We start from the raw sequence: 19,333 nt of genomic DNA, 5'->3' as shown, positions 1-19,333 counted from the left end.
CATCCGCATTTCCTGCCACCCAAGACACCAGTTGTATTTCTTACCAAAAAGAAAGTTGCCCAAAGGACAAGAATGGGGGAGAACTATAATTATATTGTAAGGTCTCAACCTGAAATTTACAACAGAGTAACTTGTAAAATAGAAAGGGAACACAAAACTCTCTTTTAAATACCCTCGCACGTTAGCAAAAAGAAGCCCAACATCTCAATGATCTTGTCAAAATTTGTGTTTTAAGTTTTAAGTAAACACTCCCAACCCATTTCATAATTTGAGGTCAAGCAAACAGAAAACAGTGTGAGGGTATGTTTAAAAGCAGCAACAGGAATCTAACAAGGCTGAACTTTAAAGGAGATTCAGTTCAAGGCGGTAAAGGGTAACAGCCTCACGAGGCCAGTGATCCACATGAACCGGGCTTTTAATTGAAGGAGCTACAATGAAGGCTAATGCCACCTCAGACACTGATTCTCTGTGCAACACTGTAAGCGATTCATTTAACCTTGACCAATCTCTTCCCCAGCCCCGTGGGAGGAAGCATGGTACAGGAAGTCAGGCCAAATACTTGGAAAATGGCTCCACCTAGGTCTTAAAGATTCCAGTACTGTCAACAGAAAGAAATCCCTGCCCAGTTCTGTGTGCCGGCCCATGCCTGGTAGCTCACTCCTTCAAACACCAGTTGAGTGTCTACTGCATGAAAAAGGAATAACTAAAATAAAAATGAAAGGGGCGCCTGGGTGGCTCAGTTGTTAAGCATCTGCCTTTGGTTCGGGTCATGATCCCAGGGTCCTGGGATTGAGGCCCACATTGGGCTCCCTGCTCAGTGGGAAGCCTGCTTCTCCCTCTCCCACTCCCCCCTGCTTGCGTTCCCTCTCTCGCTGTGTCTCTATCAAATAAATAAAAAATCTTTAAAAAAAAATAAATAAAATAAAAATGAAAGATTCCAAAGAAGTAGAATATAAGTAGTATGGTCATGTAGGAAAGAGGGCTGGCGATCTTCTATCATATCTTATCATTTTACCTAGAATAAAAATCTTGGGCAAATCCCAAAGAAACTCAAGGACCTTGTTTTCTTTATTTGTGCAATGAAAGGGCTGCATCAGAAAAAATTTAGGGTCTCTTTGTTTTTTGTTTGTTTTTTAATTTTATTATGTTATGTTAGTCATCATACAATACATCATTGGTTTTTGATGTAGTGATCCACGATCCATTGTTTTCATATAACACCCAGTGCTCCATGCAGTACGTGCCCTCCTTAATACCCATCACCGGGCTAAACAATCCCCCCTCCCCCCTCCCCTCTAAAACCCTGTTTGTTTCTCAGAGTCCATAGTCTCTCAGGGTTCATCGCTCCCTCCAATTCCCTAGGGTCTCTCTGTAATCCCATGTAATCATGTGGCTTTCTCAGAACTAAAATTCTTTCTTACACCTGTTCATCTAAACCTCCATTCAATGCTTTATATTGGTTTATCCTAGAATAGCACGCTTATCAACACATCCAAGAATGAAAAACACAGATTACCAGAATCACACCATGAATTTAGTCTCAAGGCCTTTGAGCCAGCACACAATAACCATAATGAAATAAACCTAGTGGTTTTATCTTAGTTCACAAACTATTCCAATCTAGGAACATACTTACCCATTGACAGCAACTACAGTGAGGCAGAAACATGATCCAGGTCAGTGACAAGAGCTGCTCCAAATGTCTCAACTATGTCTTCCTGAGACTGTGTATTTGCCACCTGCCCTTCTCTCCCAAATCTCCTGCCCCTGGGGAAGGCACCCTCATTAGGAGGATTTATGTTCCTTTCACTTTTCAGTTAACCCAAATTTCAATGGTTGATGTGACCTAAAACTAAAAGTGTCTGCCTGCCAACTTGAACCTTAACTAGAAATGAGTTATCACAGAAAAATCACTGAAATGACAAGAGTGATGTGTCCGCAGCCTAGAAGCCAAGGACTAATCATTCACTGCCGTCCAGTTGCACGGTTCTCATGATTCATGCTCCCAGGCACTGGTTTGTTACTCACAAAGTAGAATAAACAATTAACCACAAAAAATTACACATACCACATATCCTTAGCATGGAAGAAACCATGCAGGGCTTGAGAGAAATCAAGAGTGGGCTAAAAAATTGTGTCTTGCCTCTACTTAGTTCTTTATCGTACTTGGGTTGTTGAGAGTACAGCTTAAAACAAGCCAATATTCAGGCTGCTACTGGTATCAAGAAAGTACATATAGGCCAATTCATGGCATTAGGGTTATTAGGTTTTTCTCTTTAGTCATTAATTATATTAAAAACAACCGACAAGAGCCAACACTGTAGTGTTTACCATATGGCACACAAAGTCCTAAGTACTTCCCAGAGAGTAACTCATTCAACCCTCACCAAAACCTTTCTGAGGTGGATACTATTCTTACTCTATTTAACAGAAGAAGAAATTGAGGCTCAGAAGGACTGAGTTACTTGTTCAAGGTCACACAGCTAGTTAGAGGCAGTGCCAGGATTTGAATCCAGGCAACGAGGCTCTGGAGTTTGCACGTAGAACCACTATGCAGAAGCACCCACAAATATAAGGTACATGCTATCCCCCCTTAGCTGAGCCCTCCGTGACTCCCAGTGCTCACTCTCAGTGAATGACCTCCCCTCTTCTTCAGAGGGAATACACAGGCTCCTCGGTTTGGCTGGTCTATGCCGGTTACCCTCTTTTTATAAACTTGTCCAAATTCTCCCTGTTCTCTCAAAACAAATGCCCTAGGGTTCTAAATCCCACCTCTCTTGCTGCCTCAGGGACCCTGCTCCAAGACCCTTTCTATCCTTCACCTTCAATCTCTTCTTTTCTGTCTCTTCGCCATCACCCTGTGAACATGTTCAGGTATACCACCTGTAAAACAAAACAGAACACCAAACCCTCCTTTGATCTTCATCCACGTTTAATTCCGTAACTTTGGCCACTACCTCACTCCATGACCCTGGATAACTTGCTTACCCTCTCTACTAGGCTTCACTTTCCGCATCTAAATAATGAGGGCACTGGCCCAGAAGATCTCTAAGGTCCTGTGAACTCTCATGTTCTATGGTTCTTAATGCAGAGTAGAGTTTTTTGAACAAGTTCAGTTTCTTCACTGTTACCTGAAGCCTCAAAGTTAATTTTCTGCTAAGACTGCCAAGGTGTTCCTGTAACCAGCAGTGCTCCCCTCCTTCATTCCATTCATTTCCCAGAGTCTGATTTCCCTTTAAGAGCTGGCTTCAACCTCACCTTCCCCAGCATAGCCTGATCTTTAACTCTTATAGCACCTCAGTTAGGGACCACAGTGGAGCACTCTCCATCAATAGTGCCTTATCTTTCATGTTACTGTCCTGCATATCTCTGTTCCCTCACTTAGACTAAGCTCTCAGCGAGCAGGCACTTTGTCGCATTTCTCTGTAATCCCTAAAAACCTTCACACTGAGTAGGTCTGCAACAGTTGCTCAGTGATGCTGGTCGGCTGACTGAGGGGTCCCCCAGGAGCCACCAAGGAAACTGGTGATGGGTGTGCATTAATTACAAGGCTCTCTGGGAAGGAAGACTACCTCTATCTCCTACTCCTCTCTCAGACACATGAATTTGTAAAACACAGACTTTTTATTCAAGAGCATCATCCAAATTTAGGAACAGGAAAGCTTAGCTAACTCCCTGATTTTCTTTTATCTGAATCAGAACAGTTATAGCCATGTTTCCCTTTGATCCAAACTTAAAGTGACTGCAGGCCTGTAACTTTATGAGTCTCTAGTTGATCCAGGTTCTACACTTCCACTAATACATATTCTCTAAGGTTATTAAGTTCCTTACTTTTCAACACATACAGCATTATGTTACTTCCTCACACTTGCAACCAAATTTCCAGGAAACATCTGGAATAATATTAGAGAGTTGGTGTTATATCAAAACTACATCCTCTGCTTTATTCATTTGGAAGTGACTAATTTCAACCCAGAGGTTAGAAGTGAGCACAGATGGATGTGTATGTTTTAGGAGTTTGCTAGCACTTACCAACAGAGATGCCAAGTCACTAATGAAAACCCTAGAACAGTGCTCACCTCCTTCACCTTCAGAGAACTACCAAGGTACCGCATACCATGGGTACTGTCCTTTCTCTGTTCTGTAACAACCCCAGGTAGCACTCAAAGTGAATCCCAAAGTTCCTCAAACAATTTTAAACTCAGTTTGTTTAAAATGAATGCTCCAAAACACTGGTTCTCAACCCTAGTCACATGTTAGAATCATCTAGAGCACTTCCATAAATACCAATGCCTAGCTTCCTCCCTTCTCCACTCACCACCCTTCAAAGAATTGTATCTAACTGGTTTAGAGTGAGACCTATACATCAGTTACTTCTTAAAAGCACTTCAGCTATACTGATAAATGAAGGTATTATTATTTTAGGTATGACAACAGCATTATGGCTGTGTTTTGGAAAAGGCTCTCTTAGTGGAAAAACTGATGAAATTCAAATAAGGTCTCCGCTTAGTTACTTATGTGGTACTGATATTAATTTCCTAATTCTGATCATTGCACTAAGGTTCTGTAAAATGCTCACTTTAGAGGAAGCTGTGTGAGGGGTATAGAGGAACTCTCTAAATTATTTTTGTGACTTTTCTCTAAGTCTAAAAGAGTCCTTTACTTTTAATGATATAGACTTAGGGGCGTCTGGGTGGCTCAGTCGGTTAAGCTTAAACTTCCAACTCTTAATTTTGGCTTAGGTCATGATCTCAGGGTCCTGAGATTGAGCCCCACATGGAGCCTGCTTAAGATTCTCTCCCTCTCCCTCTGCACCCCCATGCTGCTTGTACTCTCTCTTAAAAAAAAGATACATACTTAAATGTTTATGAATGAAATTATATGCCTGAGATTTACTGCAAAATAGATCAGTTGGAGAGGTGGCAGGGAGTGAGTCGGGGTATAAACGAAACAGGACCTTACACAAATTGATGCCTGTAGTGAGTAGCTGGGCAATGAGTACATGAAGATTCACAATATTTGTCTACTTCAGTGTGTGTGTGCATAAAATTTTCCATCCTAAATACTGGAGGTAGAAATTCCCAGGTGATTCTAACATATATTCAGGGCCAAGAAATACTGCTTGAGAGTCTTGGAAATGAGGTATAATGAGGAGCTCCATCTAGTACAACAAGCTACAAAATACCTGCTCTTTGATGCTGAGCTACTAGTTTAATCTTTCTGTATTACACTTTCCTAAACTACAAAACAACAGAAATGTACTAAAGACCTTTCAAAAAGATGAGAAGCCTTATGAAATAGATTTACTGTTCTAAAATCTCCTAAGAGTTAACATCATAGTTAATTTCTAGCACGGTAATCAAAAATTGTAAGGTCTTGTGTCTACAAAAGCAATTCCCAAAGAATGTACTAAAAAACACTACCTCTGTAAGATGTTACCTAAGATAAGGGTTCTGGGATCAGATAGGTTTGAAAAACACCAGTTTTGGGGCGACTGGGTGGCTCAGTTGGTTAAGTGACTCCCTTCGGCTCAGTTCATGATCCCGGGGTACTGTGATCTAACCCCGCATAGGGCTCCCTGCTCAGCAGAGAGCCTGCTTCTCCCTCTCCCACTCCCCCTGCTTGTGTTCCCTCTCTCGCTATCTGTCAAATAAATAATAAAATATTAAAAAAAATAAATAATAGATTTTCAATTTCCAGACTCCTGAGGGCGTCAGATGCTTAGACCAGAAGAAAACAAAGAAAAAGGTTAAATCTTCTGACATGGGATGGTAACTGTCCTTCAGTCTTGAAATTATTTTGGGATACCCAAATCATGTTGAACCAGGCCAGTCTCAACTGAGTTGAAGATCACATTTGCATGAATATATGAAAGGATGGATCTGAGTTGAGTTTGAGGGAAAAAATGTACATTAGAAAATCTTATTTAAAGAATTGGAACTTTGGTCAGAGGAGCAAGATGGCGGAGGAGTAGGAGACCCAAATTTTGTCTGGTCCCAGGAATTCAGCTACATAGGGATCAAACCATCCTGAACACCTACAAACTCAACAGGAGATCGAAGAAAAGAATAGCAGCAACTCTCTGAACAGAAAAGTGACGACTTTCTGGAAGGTAGGACATGCGGAGAAGTGAATCCGAGGCGATATTCGAGGATAGAAAGCGGGGAAGGGGGCCTCTGTTGGCCACTTCTGGCAAGTGATAGAGCAGCGGGGCACAAAATCGGAACTTTTAGAAGCCTGCTCTGCTGAGGGATGTCGCTCCAGTGGCTAAGCGGGGGTTGGAACCCTCGGTGGGACAGTGTGGTCTCAGGACCCTCGGGGTCACAGAAAGACCAGGGGTGCCTGAGTGCGGCAGAGCTCCCAGGTATCGGAGCGGGGAAGCCGGCTGCAGAGACGGAGCCGAGGAGTGGGCTCTCAGCTTGGGGTCGCCATAAACCGTGATCCGCGGCACAGTCGGGCCACTGCTCCTCCAGCAGGGACCCAACAAGTGGCAGATCTGGGGAGACTCCCCTTCCTCCCCCGGGAGGAAGGGCGCAGGAGCGCACCACAGGGATCTGCTGGGTTTGGCGACTCCACACCGAGTTGGGTGCCAGAGATAGAAACGCTCGGTCACAGGCCGGGTGAGCACGGAGTGCGGCCGGAGATGGGGAGACGGGAGTGACTGACTGCTTCTCTCTGGGGGCGCACTGAGGAGCGGGGCTCCGAGTTCTCGGCTCCTCCGGGGCGGAGACTGGGAGGCCGCCGTTTTCACTCTTGTCCTCCAAAGCTGTAGGGAAAGCTTGCAGGGAACAAAAGCTCCCGAGAGCAAACCCAAGCTGATTACTTAGCCTGGACCTGGCAAGGGCAGGGCAATTCCGCCTCTGCAAGGACATTTGGGAACAACGGCAACAGGCCCCTCCCCCAGAAGATCAGCAAGAACAGCCAGCCAAGACCAAGTTTACCGATCAATGAGAACGGCAGAACTCCAGCACTAGGGGAATACTGCACATGGAATTCATGGCTTTTTTACCATGATTCTTTAGTCTTTCAAAGTTAACTTTTTTTTTTAAAGATTTTATTTATTTATTTGAGAGAGAGAATGAGAGAGAGAGAGCACATGAGGGGGGGAGGGTCAGAGGGAGAAGCAGACTCCCTGTTGAGCAGGGAGCCTGTCGCAGGACTCGATCCTGGGACTCCAGGATCATGACCTGAGCCAAAGGCAGTCGCTTAACCAACTGAGCCACCCAGGCGCCCCTCAAAGTTAATTTTTTTTATTTTTCTTTTTCCCTTTTTCAACCAACATCTTATCAGTCCCTTTTTTAAAAAATCTTTTTTATTTTTCATTTTTAGAGTCATATTCTATCTCTTCATAGTAGTTAACCTTATTTTTGGTATATATATATATAAGTTGTTCTCTCTTTAAATTTTGGGATACAGTTTCTTCTAACAAACCAAAACACACCCTAAATCTCTAGTGTATGGCTTTATTCTAGTCTCCTGCCTGATCACATTCTCTCCCCCCCTTTTTTTTTAAATCCTTCTTTTCAACCAACTTCTTATCAATTCCTTTTATAAAATCTTTTATAATTTTCATCTTTACAATCATATTCCATCCCTTCATCGTTTTTACCCTTATTTTTGTACATATATAAGCTTTTCTTTCTTTAAAATTTTGGGAGGCACTCTCTTCTAACAGACCAAATATGCCCAAAATCTACTGTGTGGCACTGATCTATGCACCAGCCTGATCATATTTGATCATATTCTGTTTTTTGTTTGTCTGTTTTATCTTTTTCTTTTTTCTTTCTTTCCCTTTCTTTTCCCCTGGTTTCAGGTCTCTTCTGATTTGTTTAGTGTGTATTTTTCTGGGGTCGTTGTTACCCTGTTAGCATTTTGTTCTCTCATCCATCTATTCTCTTCTGGACAAAATGACAAGACGGAAAAAATCACCTCAAAAAAAAGAACAAGAGACAGTACTGACTGCCAGGGATCTAATCAATACAGACATTAGTACGATATTGGAACTAGAGTTCAGAATGATGATTTTAAAGATACTAGCTGGGCTTGAAAAAAGCATGGAAGATATTAGAGAAACCCTTTCTGGAGAAGTAAAAGAACTAAAATCTAACCAATTCGAAATCAAAAAGGCTATTAATGAGGTGCAATCAAAAATGGAGACTCTAACTGCTAGGATAAACGAGGCAAAAGAGAGAATGAGTGATACAGAAGACCAAATGATGAAAAATAAAGAAGCTGAGAAAAAGAGAGATAAACAACTATTGGATCACTAGGGCAGAATTCGAGAGATAAGTGATACCATAAGACGAAACAATGTTAGAATAATTGGGATCTCAGAAGAAGAAAGAGAGAGAGGAGCAGAAGGTATATTGGAGCAACTTATAGCAGAGAACTTCCCTAATTTGGGGAAGGAAACAGTCATCAAAATCCAGGAGGCACACAGAACCCCCCCTCAAAATCAGTAAAAATAGGTCAAAACCCCAACATCTAATAGTAAAACTTACCAGTCTCAGAGACAAACAGAAAATCCTGAAAGCAGCTCGGGGGAAGAGATCTGTAACCTACAATGGTAGAAACATTAGACTGGCAACAGATCTATCCACAGAGACCTGGCAGGCCACAAAGGACTGGCGTGATATAAACAGAGCACTAAATGAGAAAAATATGCAGCCAAGAATACTATATCCAGCTAGGCTGTCACTGAAAATAGGAGAGATAAAAAGCTTCCAGGACAAACAAAAACTAAACGGATTTGCAAACATGAAACAAGCCCTACAAGAAATATTGAAAGGGGTCCTCTAAGCAAAGAGAGAGCCTAAAAACAACATAGACCAGAAAGGAACACAGACAATATACAGTAACAGTCACCTTACAGGCAATACAATGGCACTAAATTCATATCTTTCAATAGTTACTCTGAATGTAAATGGGCTAAATGCCCCAATCAAAAGACACAGGCTATCAGCCTGGATAAAAAAACAAGACCCATCGATATGCTGTCTGCAAGAGACTCATTTTAGACCCAAAGACACCCCCAGATTGAAAGTGAAGGGGTGGAAAACCATTTACCATGCCAATGGACACCAAAAGAAAGCTGGGGTGGCAATCCTTATATCAGACAAATTAGATTTTAAACCAAAGACTATAATAAGAGATGAGGAGGGACACAATATCCTACTTAAAGGGTCTATCCAACAAGAAGATCTAACAATTGTAAATATCTATGCCCCTAACATGGGAGCAGCCAATTATATAAGCCAATTAATAACAAAAGCAAAGAAACACATTGACAACAATACAATAATAGTAGGGGACTTTAACATCCCCCTCACTGAAATGGACAGATCATCTAAGCAAAAGATCAACAAGGAAATAAAGACTTTAAATGACACACTGGACCAAATGGACTTCACAGTTATATTCAGAACATTCCATCCCAAAGCAACAGAATACACATTCTTCTCTAGTGCCCATGGAACATTCTCCAGAATAGATCACATCCTAGGTCACAAATCAGGTCTCAACCGGTACCAAAAGATTGGGATCATTCCCTGCATATTTTCAGACCACAATGCTTTGAAACTAGAACTCATCACAAGAGGAAAGTCGGAAAGAAGTCAAATACAGGGAGGCTAAAGAGCATCCTACTAAAGAATGAATGGGTCAACCAGGAAATTAAAGAAGAATTTAAAAAATTCATGGAAACAAATGAAAACACAACTGTTCAAAATCTTTGGGATGCAGAAAAGGCAGTCCTAAGAGAAAGTATATAGCAATACAAGCCTTTCTCAAGAAACAAGAAAGGTCTCAAATACACAACCTAACCCTATACCTAAAGGAGCTGGAGAAAGAAGAGGAAATAAAGCCTAAACCCAGCAGGAGAAGAGAAATAATAAAGATAAGAGCAGAAATCAATGAAATAGATACCAAAAGAACAGTAGAACAGATCAACGAAACTAGGAGCTGGTTCTTTGAAAGAATTAACAAGACTGATAAACCCCTGGCCAGACTTAACAAAAAGAAAAGAGAAAGGACCCAAATCAACAAAATCATGAATGAAAGAGGAGAGATCACAACCAACACCAAAGAAATACAATTATAAGAACATATTATGAGCAACTCTATGCCAGCAAATTAGATAATCTGGAAGAAATGGATGCATTCTGAGAGATGTATTAACTACCAAAACTGAACCAGGAAGAAATAGAAAACCTGAACAGACCTATAACCACTAAGGAAATTGAAGCAGTCATCAAAAATCTCCCAACAAACAAAAAGCCCAGGGCCAGATGGCTTCCCAGGGGAATTCTACCAAACATTTAAAGAAAAATTAATACCTATTCTTCTGAAACTGTTCCAAAAAATAGAAATGGAAGGAAAACTTCCAAATTCATTTTATGAGGCCACCATTACCTTGATCCCAAAACCAGGCAAAGACCCCATCAAAAAGGAGAATTACAGACCAATATCCTTGATGAACACAGAGGCAAAAATTCTCACCAAAATACTAGCCAATAGGATCCAACAGTACATCAAAAGGATTATTCACCACGACCAAGTCGGATTTATCCCTGGGCTGCAAGGTTGGTTCAACATCCACAAATCAATGTGATACAATACATTAATAAAAGAGAGAACAAGAACCATATGATCCTCTCAATAGATGCAGAAAAAGCATTTGACAAAGTACAGCATCCTTTCTTGATCAAAACTCTTCAGAGTATAGGGATAGAGGGTACATACCTCAATATCGTAAAAGCCATCCATGAAAAACCCACAGCGAATACCATTCTCAATGGGGAAAACCAGAGAACTTTCCCCCTAAGGTCAGGAACACGGCAGGGATGTCCACTATCACCACTGCTATTCAACATAGTATTAGAAGTCCTAGCCACAGCAATCAGACAACAAAAAAATAAAAGGCATCCGAATCGGCAAAGAAGTCGTCAAACTCTCACTCTTTGCAGATGATATGATACTTTATGTGGGAAACCCAAAGACTCCACCCCAAAACTGCTAGAACTCATACAGGAATTCAGTGAAGTGGCAGGATATAAAATCAATGCACAGAAATCAGTGGCATTCCTATACACCAACAACAAGACAGAAGAAAGAGAAATTAAGGAGTCGATCCCATTTACAATTGCACCCAAAACCATAAGATACCCAGGAATAAATCTAACCAAAGAGGCAAAGAATCTGTACTCAGAAAACTATAGACTACTCATGAACGAAATTGAGGAAGACACAAAGAAATGGAAAAACGTTCCATGCTCATGGATTGGAAGAACAAATATTGTGAAGATGTCAATGCTACCTAGAACAATCTACATATTTAATACAATCCCTGTCAAAATACCATCAACTTTTTTCAAAGAAATGGAACAAATAATCCTAAAATTTGTATGGAACCAGATAAGACCCTGAATAGCCAGAGGAATGCTGAAAAAGAAAAGCAAAGCTGGTGGCATCACAATTCCGGACTTCAAGCTCTATTACAGAGCTGTCATCATCAAGACAGTATGGTACTGGCATAAAAACAGACACGTAGATCAACGAAACAGAATAAAGAGCCCAGAAATGGACCCTCAACTCTATGGTCAACTAATCTTCAACAAAGCAGGAAAGAATGTCCAGTGGAAAAAAGACAGTCTCTTCAACAAATGGTGGTGGGAAAATTGGACAGCCACATGCAGAAGAATGAAACTGGACCATTTCCTTACACCACACACAAAAATAGACTCAAAATGGACAAAAGACCTAAATGTGAGACAGGAGTCCATCAAAATCCTAAAGGAGAACACAGGCAGCAACCTCTTCAACCTCAGCTGCAGCAACTTCCTCCTAGAAACATCCCCAAAGGCAAGGGAAGCAAGGGCAAAATTGAACTACTGGGACTTCATCAAGATAAAAGCTTTTGCACAGCAAAAGAAGTCAACAAAACCAAAAGACAACCGACAGAATGGGAGAAGATATTTGTAAATGATGTATCAGATAAAGGGCTAGTACCCAAAATCGATAAAGAACTTATCAAACTCAACACCCAAAGAACAAATGATCCAATCAAGAAATGGGCAGAAGACACGAACATTTTTCCAAAGAAGACATCCAAATGGCCAACAGACACATGAAAAAGTGCTCAACATCGCTCCGCATCAGGGAAATCCAAATCAAAACCTGAATGAGATACCACCTCACACCAGTCAGAATGGCTAAAATTAACAAGTCAGGAAAATGACAGAGGTTGGAGGGGATGCAGAGAAAGGGGAACCCTCTTACACTGTTGGTGGGAATGCAAGCTGGTGCAGCCACTCTGGAAAACAGTGTGGAGGTTCCTCAAAAAGTTGAAAATAGAGCTACCCTATGACCTAGCAATTGCACTACCGGGTATTTACCCCAAAGATACAAATGTAGTGATCTGAAGGGGTACGTGCACCCCGATGTTTAAAGCAGCAATGTCCACAATAGCCAAACTATGGAAAGAGCCAAGATGTCCATCGACAGATGAATGGATAAAGAAGATGTGGTATATGTATGTATATACCTACATGTAGGTATGTATATACCTACATATGTATGTATATATATATACATACACACACACACACACACACACACACACACACACACACACAATGGAATATTATGCAGCCATCAAAAGGAATGAAATCTTGCCATTTGCCACGACGCGGATGGAACTGGAGGGTATTATGCTGAGCGAAATAAGTCAATCAGAGAAAGACATGTATCATATGATCTCACTGATAAGAGGAATTCTTAAATCTCAGGAAACAAACTGAGGGTTGCTGTCGTGGTGGGGGGCAGGGGAATGGGGTGGCTGGGTGATAGACATTGGGGAGGGTATGTGCTATGGTGAGCGCTGTGAATTGTGTAAGACTGTTGAATCACAGACCTGTACCTCTGAAACAAATACATTATATGTTAAAAAAAAAAAGAAGAAGAAGATAGCAGGAAGGGAAAAATGAAGGGGGGTGGATTCGGAGGGGGAGACGAACCATGAGAGACTATGGACTCTAAGAAACAAACTGAGGGTGGTAGAGGGAAGGGGGGTGGGGGGATGGGTTAGCTGGTGATAGGTATTAAAGAGGGCATGTACTGAATGGAGCACTGGGTGTAATACGCAAAAAATGAATCATGGAACACATCAAAAACTAATGATGTAATGTATGGTGATTAACAAAATAAAAAATTTTTTAAAAATTAATAATAATAAAAAAGAAAAACACCAGTTTTATTTCCTATAAGATTCCTAAGAACTTTTTTTTTTTAAAGATTTTTATTTATTTATTGAGAGAGAGCATGAGAGAGAGGAGGGTCAGAGAGAGAAGCAGACCCCCTGCTGAGCAGGGAGCCCGATGCGGGACTCGATCCTGGGACTCCAGGATCATGACCTGAGCCGAAGGCAGTTGCTTAACCAACTGAGCCACCCAGGCGCCCCCTAAGAACTTTTAAAAAGATAATATGCATTGTGACTTTCCAAGGGTGGTGATGGAATATGCAAAAAGTTTGACCTTCTTCACATGGGACTAATTTTGTAGAATTTATTTTGGAAAACAGTGCTCTAGACCAGTGGTTCCCAAATCTCAGGTAATGGAGAATGGATTCAGTATCGTTTGATAAGCTTATTAAAATAATGATTTACAGACCACATCCTAGACCTACCGGCAGGAGAGAAAAACTAAGTATTAAAACAAACACAATCACATCTGGGATTTAAATCTCTATAGATCATAATATAGTAAAATATGTTTATAATATTTGAAAGGCCACAACAATGCCAACCAATATGAAAATATAAAATGACAATTTGGAATGCTCTTCCAAATAAAAGTATTTAAGCCATGAGAGAAACATATATGTATATATTTTATGAAAGGTAAGTAGTAAAATATTAGAGGTATTGGCAAATTTAAATCTATCAATATACCTAGCGACAACTTTGTAATCTCAAGGATTTACGACATCTATTTGCAGTGATTCTCAACCCTTTACTTGTGTGCTTCCTCATATCCATCTTCTTCTTGTGCCTGAGTCAATGACCAGGACTATTTTGTTAAACAACTCCAGGAGCTGCCATTAACATGAGTGGTTTCTCCAAGATTGAGCTCCTGACCTTTTCTTTATATGAAACTACTTCAAGGTATCAGGAATCTTAATCCCTTCTTTACTGAAAACTTTAGAAAATGTATGTACTATACCATGCAGCAGCCCAGTCAATGATATATTTCAGTGTTTAACTGAAGTACCTTATTATTCTTAATAATTACTAAACATCTGTAGAACACACTTCAGTTTTCTAAGTCCTTTCACAGGAATTACCTTGTTCCTTCCCTCACAAAAACCTTGTGGATAGAATAAGCATAATTATTTTCATTCAACCAATAAAAATCACTGAGCTTTTCATGTGCTCATACTGTGAAAAAATAATTGAAAGAGATATCAAGGCTCCTGCTCTCATACCCTATTGGAAAACAAAATATAAATTTCATATAGGAAACAGCTAAAGTCAATTCAAAGATTTGAATCAGCTAGAGCAGATTAGTATGGCAGGACTTTACATACTAATAGCAGCTAACACTTACTGAGCAATTTTAATCTTCATTCAACCCTTGGGATAGGTTACTACTCTTTTTCAGATCAGAAAACTGAGACCAGGAGAAGTTCAGTAACTTATCCAAGCAAAGAAGTGGTGAACCAGGTTTCACATTCCAGCTCCATGGACTACTCCTTTTCATCATTACATTTTACTGCTAGGAAAGACAATCTATCTAAAGCAATGGGGACAAATGTCAAGACTAAATCAGAAAATGACTATTTCCCACAAAGCCTGCATCACTGGCTCTACTTCCCGGTAGAAAAGGACTTGGGAGTCGGAGGAAATCACAATATGAGCCGGTGATTTTATTTTCCCACAGTACATTACCTCTTTGATTCGTTTAACCAAAGCATTCTGATCAAAGGCAACGGCCTCTGCGCACTGATGAAGATGATCCTGATATCGAAGGCAGAGCTGTAACACCTGCTGAGAATCCAATTTCTCCAATTTGGTATTTGTTGGGGAAGTCTGGCCACTCAATAGCCCTTCAAACAGAAAAAAAAAAAAAAAAAAAAAGAAATGAAATGGAAGTTACTATTAACAAACTTGTTTTATAAGTAACTTAATAAGTTCAGTGAAGACAGGGTAGGAGACTAAAATTTAATCTTCCATCTTTTGTTACATGCTAATGACAATCATAGCAACCATCATTTATGGAGCATCTATTATATACCAAGTACTCAGCAAAATGTCTCATATGCATTATTTTCATACTCATAATTGCACTAGAAAGTAAGGTATTATTAGTCCCATTTCATAGGTAAGAAACTTAAGACACAGAGAGATTAAGTAACTTTCCTAAAGTCACATAGTGACTAGTAAGTGGTTTCTCTAGAATACGGCTCCTGACCATAAGACACTATTTCAAGGTATCAAGAATATAAATCCCTTCTTGAATGAAACCTTTGGAAAATGTATTTATTTAATTTCTTTTAATAATTACAATGATTGTCTGACTTTAAAACAAAGGTTGCAGCCAGGGACAAAGAAGGGCATTACATAATGATAAAGGGATCAATCCAATAAGAGGATATAGCAATTATAATATTGATGCACCCAACACTGGAGCACCTAAATACATGAAGCAAATACTAACAGACATAAAGGAAGAAAATGAAGAGTAGGGGACTTTAACATCACAGTTACATCAATGGATAAATCATTCAGACAGAAAATCAATAAAGAAACACAATGGCTTTGAACAACACATTACATCAGATGGCCCTAACAGATACACACAGAACATTCCATCCAAAGATGGCTGAATATCCATTTTTTTCCTTCAAAGATTTATTTATTTACTTACTTATTTGACAGCAAGCGAGCAAGAGAGCACAAGCAAGAGGGAGGGGCAGAGGGAGAGGGACAAGCAGACTCCCCGCTGAGGAGGGAGCCCGATGCGGGGCTCAATCCCAGGACCCTGGGATCATGACCTGAGCCAAAGGCAGACGCTTAACTGACTAGGCCACTCAGGTGCCGCAGAATATACATTCTTTTTAAGGGTATATGAAACATCCTCCAGGAAGATGATACATTAGGCCGCAAAACAAGTCTTAATAAATTTAAGAAGACTGAAATCGTATCAAGCATCTTTTCCAACCACAATGGTATGAAACTAGAAATCAATTACATGGAAAGAACTGGAGGGATGCCTGGGTGGCTTAGGCCCTTAAGTGTCTGCCTTCAGCTCAGGTCATGATCCCAGGATCCTGGGATCAAGTCCCAGATTGGGCTCCTTGCTCGGCGAGGAGTCTGCTTCTCCCTCTGCCTGCTGTTTCCCCTGCTGTGTGCTTTGTCTCTCTAACAAATAAATAAAATCTTTTTTTAAAAAATATTTTATTTATTTGAGAGAGAGAGAGAGAGAGTGCACAAGTTGGGGTGTAGGGGCAGAGGGAGAGGGAGAAGCAGGCTCCCTGCTCAGCAGGGAGCCCAACTCGGGGCTCAGATCCCAGGATCCTGGGATCATGACCCAAGCTGAAGGCAGCTGCTTAAAAAAAAAAAAAAAAAAATCTTTAAAAAAAAAAAAAAGAACTGGAAAAAATACAAACACATGGAGGCTAAAACAACACGCCACTAAACAACCAATGAGTCAATAAATAAATAAAATAGGAAATAAAAAAATACATGGAGACAAATGAAATGAAATGGTCCAAAATCTTTGGGACACAGCAAAAGCAGTTCTAGGAGGGAAGTTTATAGTGATATAGGCTTACTTCAAAAAACAAGAAAAATCTCAAATAAATAATCTAACCTGACACCTAAGGAGCTAGAAAAAAAAGAACGACGAAGCCCAAAGTTAGTAAAAGGAAGCAAATAATAAAGATGAGAGTGGAAATAAATGAAACAGAGACTAAAAAAACAAGAGAAAAGATCAATGAAACCAAGACCTGGTTCTCTGAAAAGATAAACAAAATCGATAAACCTCTGGCCAGACTGATCAAGAAAAAAAAGAGAGAAGACTCAAAATCAGAAATGGAGGAGAAGGGGCGCCCGGGTGGCTCAGTTGGTTAAGCCTCTGCCTTCGGCTCAGGTCATGATCCATCCGGCTCCCTGCTCAGCGGGGAGACTGCTTCTCCTTCTCCCGTTCCCTCAGCTTCTGCTCTCTGTCAAATAAATAAATAAAATCTTAAAAAAAAAAAAAAAAGAAATGGAGAAGAAATAATAACTGACAACACAGAATACAAAGGATTATAAGAGACTACTATGAAAACTTATATGCCAACAAATTGGACATCCTAGAAGAAATGGATAAATTCCTAGAAACATACAATCTTCCAAACTGAGTAAGGAAGAATAGAAAATTTGAACAAACCAATTACTAGTTATAAAACTGAATCAGTAGTAAAAACAACAACAGCAACAGTAATAGGCTCCTTTCAAACCAAAGTCCAAGAGCAGATGGCTTCACAGATGAATTGTACCAAACATCTTAAAAAGAGTGAAAGCCTATTCTTCTCAAACTATTTCAAAAAACAGAAGAGGAAGGAAAACTTCTAAATTCATTCTTTAAGGCCAGCATTACCATTACCAAAATCAAAGACACTACAAAAAAAGAAAAACACAGGCCAATATCCCTGATTAACACAGATGCAAAATTCCTCAACAAAATATGAGCAAACCGAATTCAACAATACATTAAAAGATCATTCAAGTCAAGTGAGATTTATTCCATAGATGCAAGGGTGGTTCAATATTCACAAACTAGGGAATGTGATACATCATATTAACAAAAGAAAAGTTTGGGTGCCTGGGTGGCTCAGTCATTAAGCGTCTGCCTTCAGCTCAGGTCATGATCCCAGGGCCTGGGATCGAGCCCCACATCGGGCTCCCTGCTCAGCGAAGAGCCTGGTTCTCCCTCGCCCTCTGCTGCTCCCCCTGCTTGTGCTCTCTCTCACTGTCAAATAAATAAATAAAATCTTAAAAAGATAGAAACCATATGATCATCTCAATATTCAGAAACAGCATTTGATAAATACAACATCTATTCATGATAAAAACTCTCAATAAAGTGGGTTTTTAGGGAACATACCTCAACATAAAAAAAAATGAAACACAGCTAACATCATACTCAATGGTGAAAAACTGAAAGCTTTTCCTCTAAGATCAGAAACAAGACAAGAATGTCCACTCTCACCACTTTTATTCAACGTAGTACTAGAAGTCCTAGCTTCAGCAATCAGACAAGGAAAAGAAATGAAAGCATTTAAATTGGTAAGAAAGAAGTAAAACTGTCATTATTTGCAGAAGACATGATGCTATATATAGAAAATCTAAACACTCCACCAAAAAGCTCTTAGAACTAATAAATGAGGGGCACCTGGGTGGCTCAGTTAAGTGTCCGCCTTTGGTTCAGGTCATGATCCCAGGGTCCTGGGACCAAGCCCCACAGCAGGCTTCCCTGCTCAGCAGGGAGCCTGCCTTCTCCCTTTCCCTTTGCCCCTTCTCCCTGCTCGTGCTCTCTCTCTCAAACAAATAAATAAAATCTTAAAAAAAAAAAAAGAATAAATGAATCCAATAAAGCTGCAGGATATAAAAATTAATATACAGAAAAACCTGTTGTACTTCTACACACTAAAAATGAAATAGCAGGAAGAGAAATTTTAAAACTCCCATTTAAAATTGCACCCAAGGGGCTCCTGGGTGGCTCAGTTAGTTAAGTGTCTGCCTTCAGCTCAGCTTATGATCCCAGGGTCCTGGGATCGAGCCCCACATCAGGCTCCCAGCTCAGCAAGGGAGATTGCTTCTCCCTCTCTTTCTGCCCCTCCCCCTGCTTGTGCTCTCTCTCTCTCAAATAAATAAAATCTTTAAAAAAAATTAATTTACATCCCAAAGAATAAAATACCTAGGAATAAATTTAAACAAGGAGGTGAAAGACCTAAACTCTGAAAACTATAAGACATTGATGAAATAAACTGAAGATGACACTAATGGAAAGGTATACCATTTGCATGGACTGGAAAAATCAGTATTGTTAAAATGTCCATACTTCCCAAAGCAATCCAGAGATTCAGTGCAATCCCTATCAAAATACCAATAGCATTTTTCATGAAACTAGAATAATCCTAAAATTACACAGGAACCACAAAAGACCTGGAATAGCCAAAGCAATCTTGAAAAAGAAGAACAAATCATAACCCCCACACTTAAAGATATACTACAAAGCTACAGTAATCAAAATGGTATGGTACTGGCACAAAAACAGATCAATGGAACAGGACA

At 40.1% G+C, this 19,333-nt stretch overlaps 1 protein-coding gene across 2 annotated transcripts in view; it reads right to left on the bottom strand.

Moving 5' to 3' along the window:
• BORCS5 (BLOC-1 related complex subunit 5) overlaps window positions 1–19,333 on the bottom strand; it is a 103,250-nt gene that overhangs the window by 19,371 nt on the left and 64,546 nt on the right. For both annotated transcript variants that reach the window (XM_032391702.1, XM_032391701.1), the window contains exon 3: window positions 14,942–15,099. In XM_032391702.1, coding sequence (XP_032247593.1) covers window positions 14,942–15,099 — 158 coding nt within the window. The remainder of the gene's footprint in view (window positions 1–14,941; window positions 15,100–19,333) is intronic.

Source organism: Phoca vitulina, unplaced genomic scaffold (genome assembly GCF_004348235.1).
Source record: "Phoca vitulina isolate PV1807 unplaced genomic scaffold, GSC_HSeal_1.0 scaffold64, whole genome shotgun sequence".
NCBI classification, from domain to species: Eukaryota; Metazoa; Chordata; class Mammalia; order Carnivora; family Phocidae; genus Phoca; species Phoca vitulina.
This window is presented reverse-complemented; position numbering and strand designations above follow the sequence as displayed.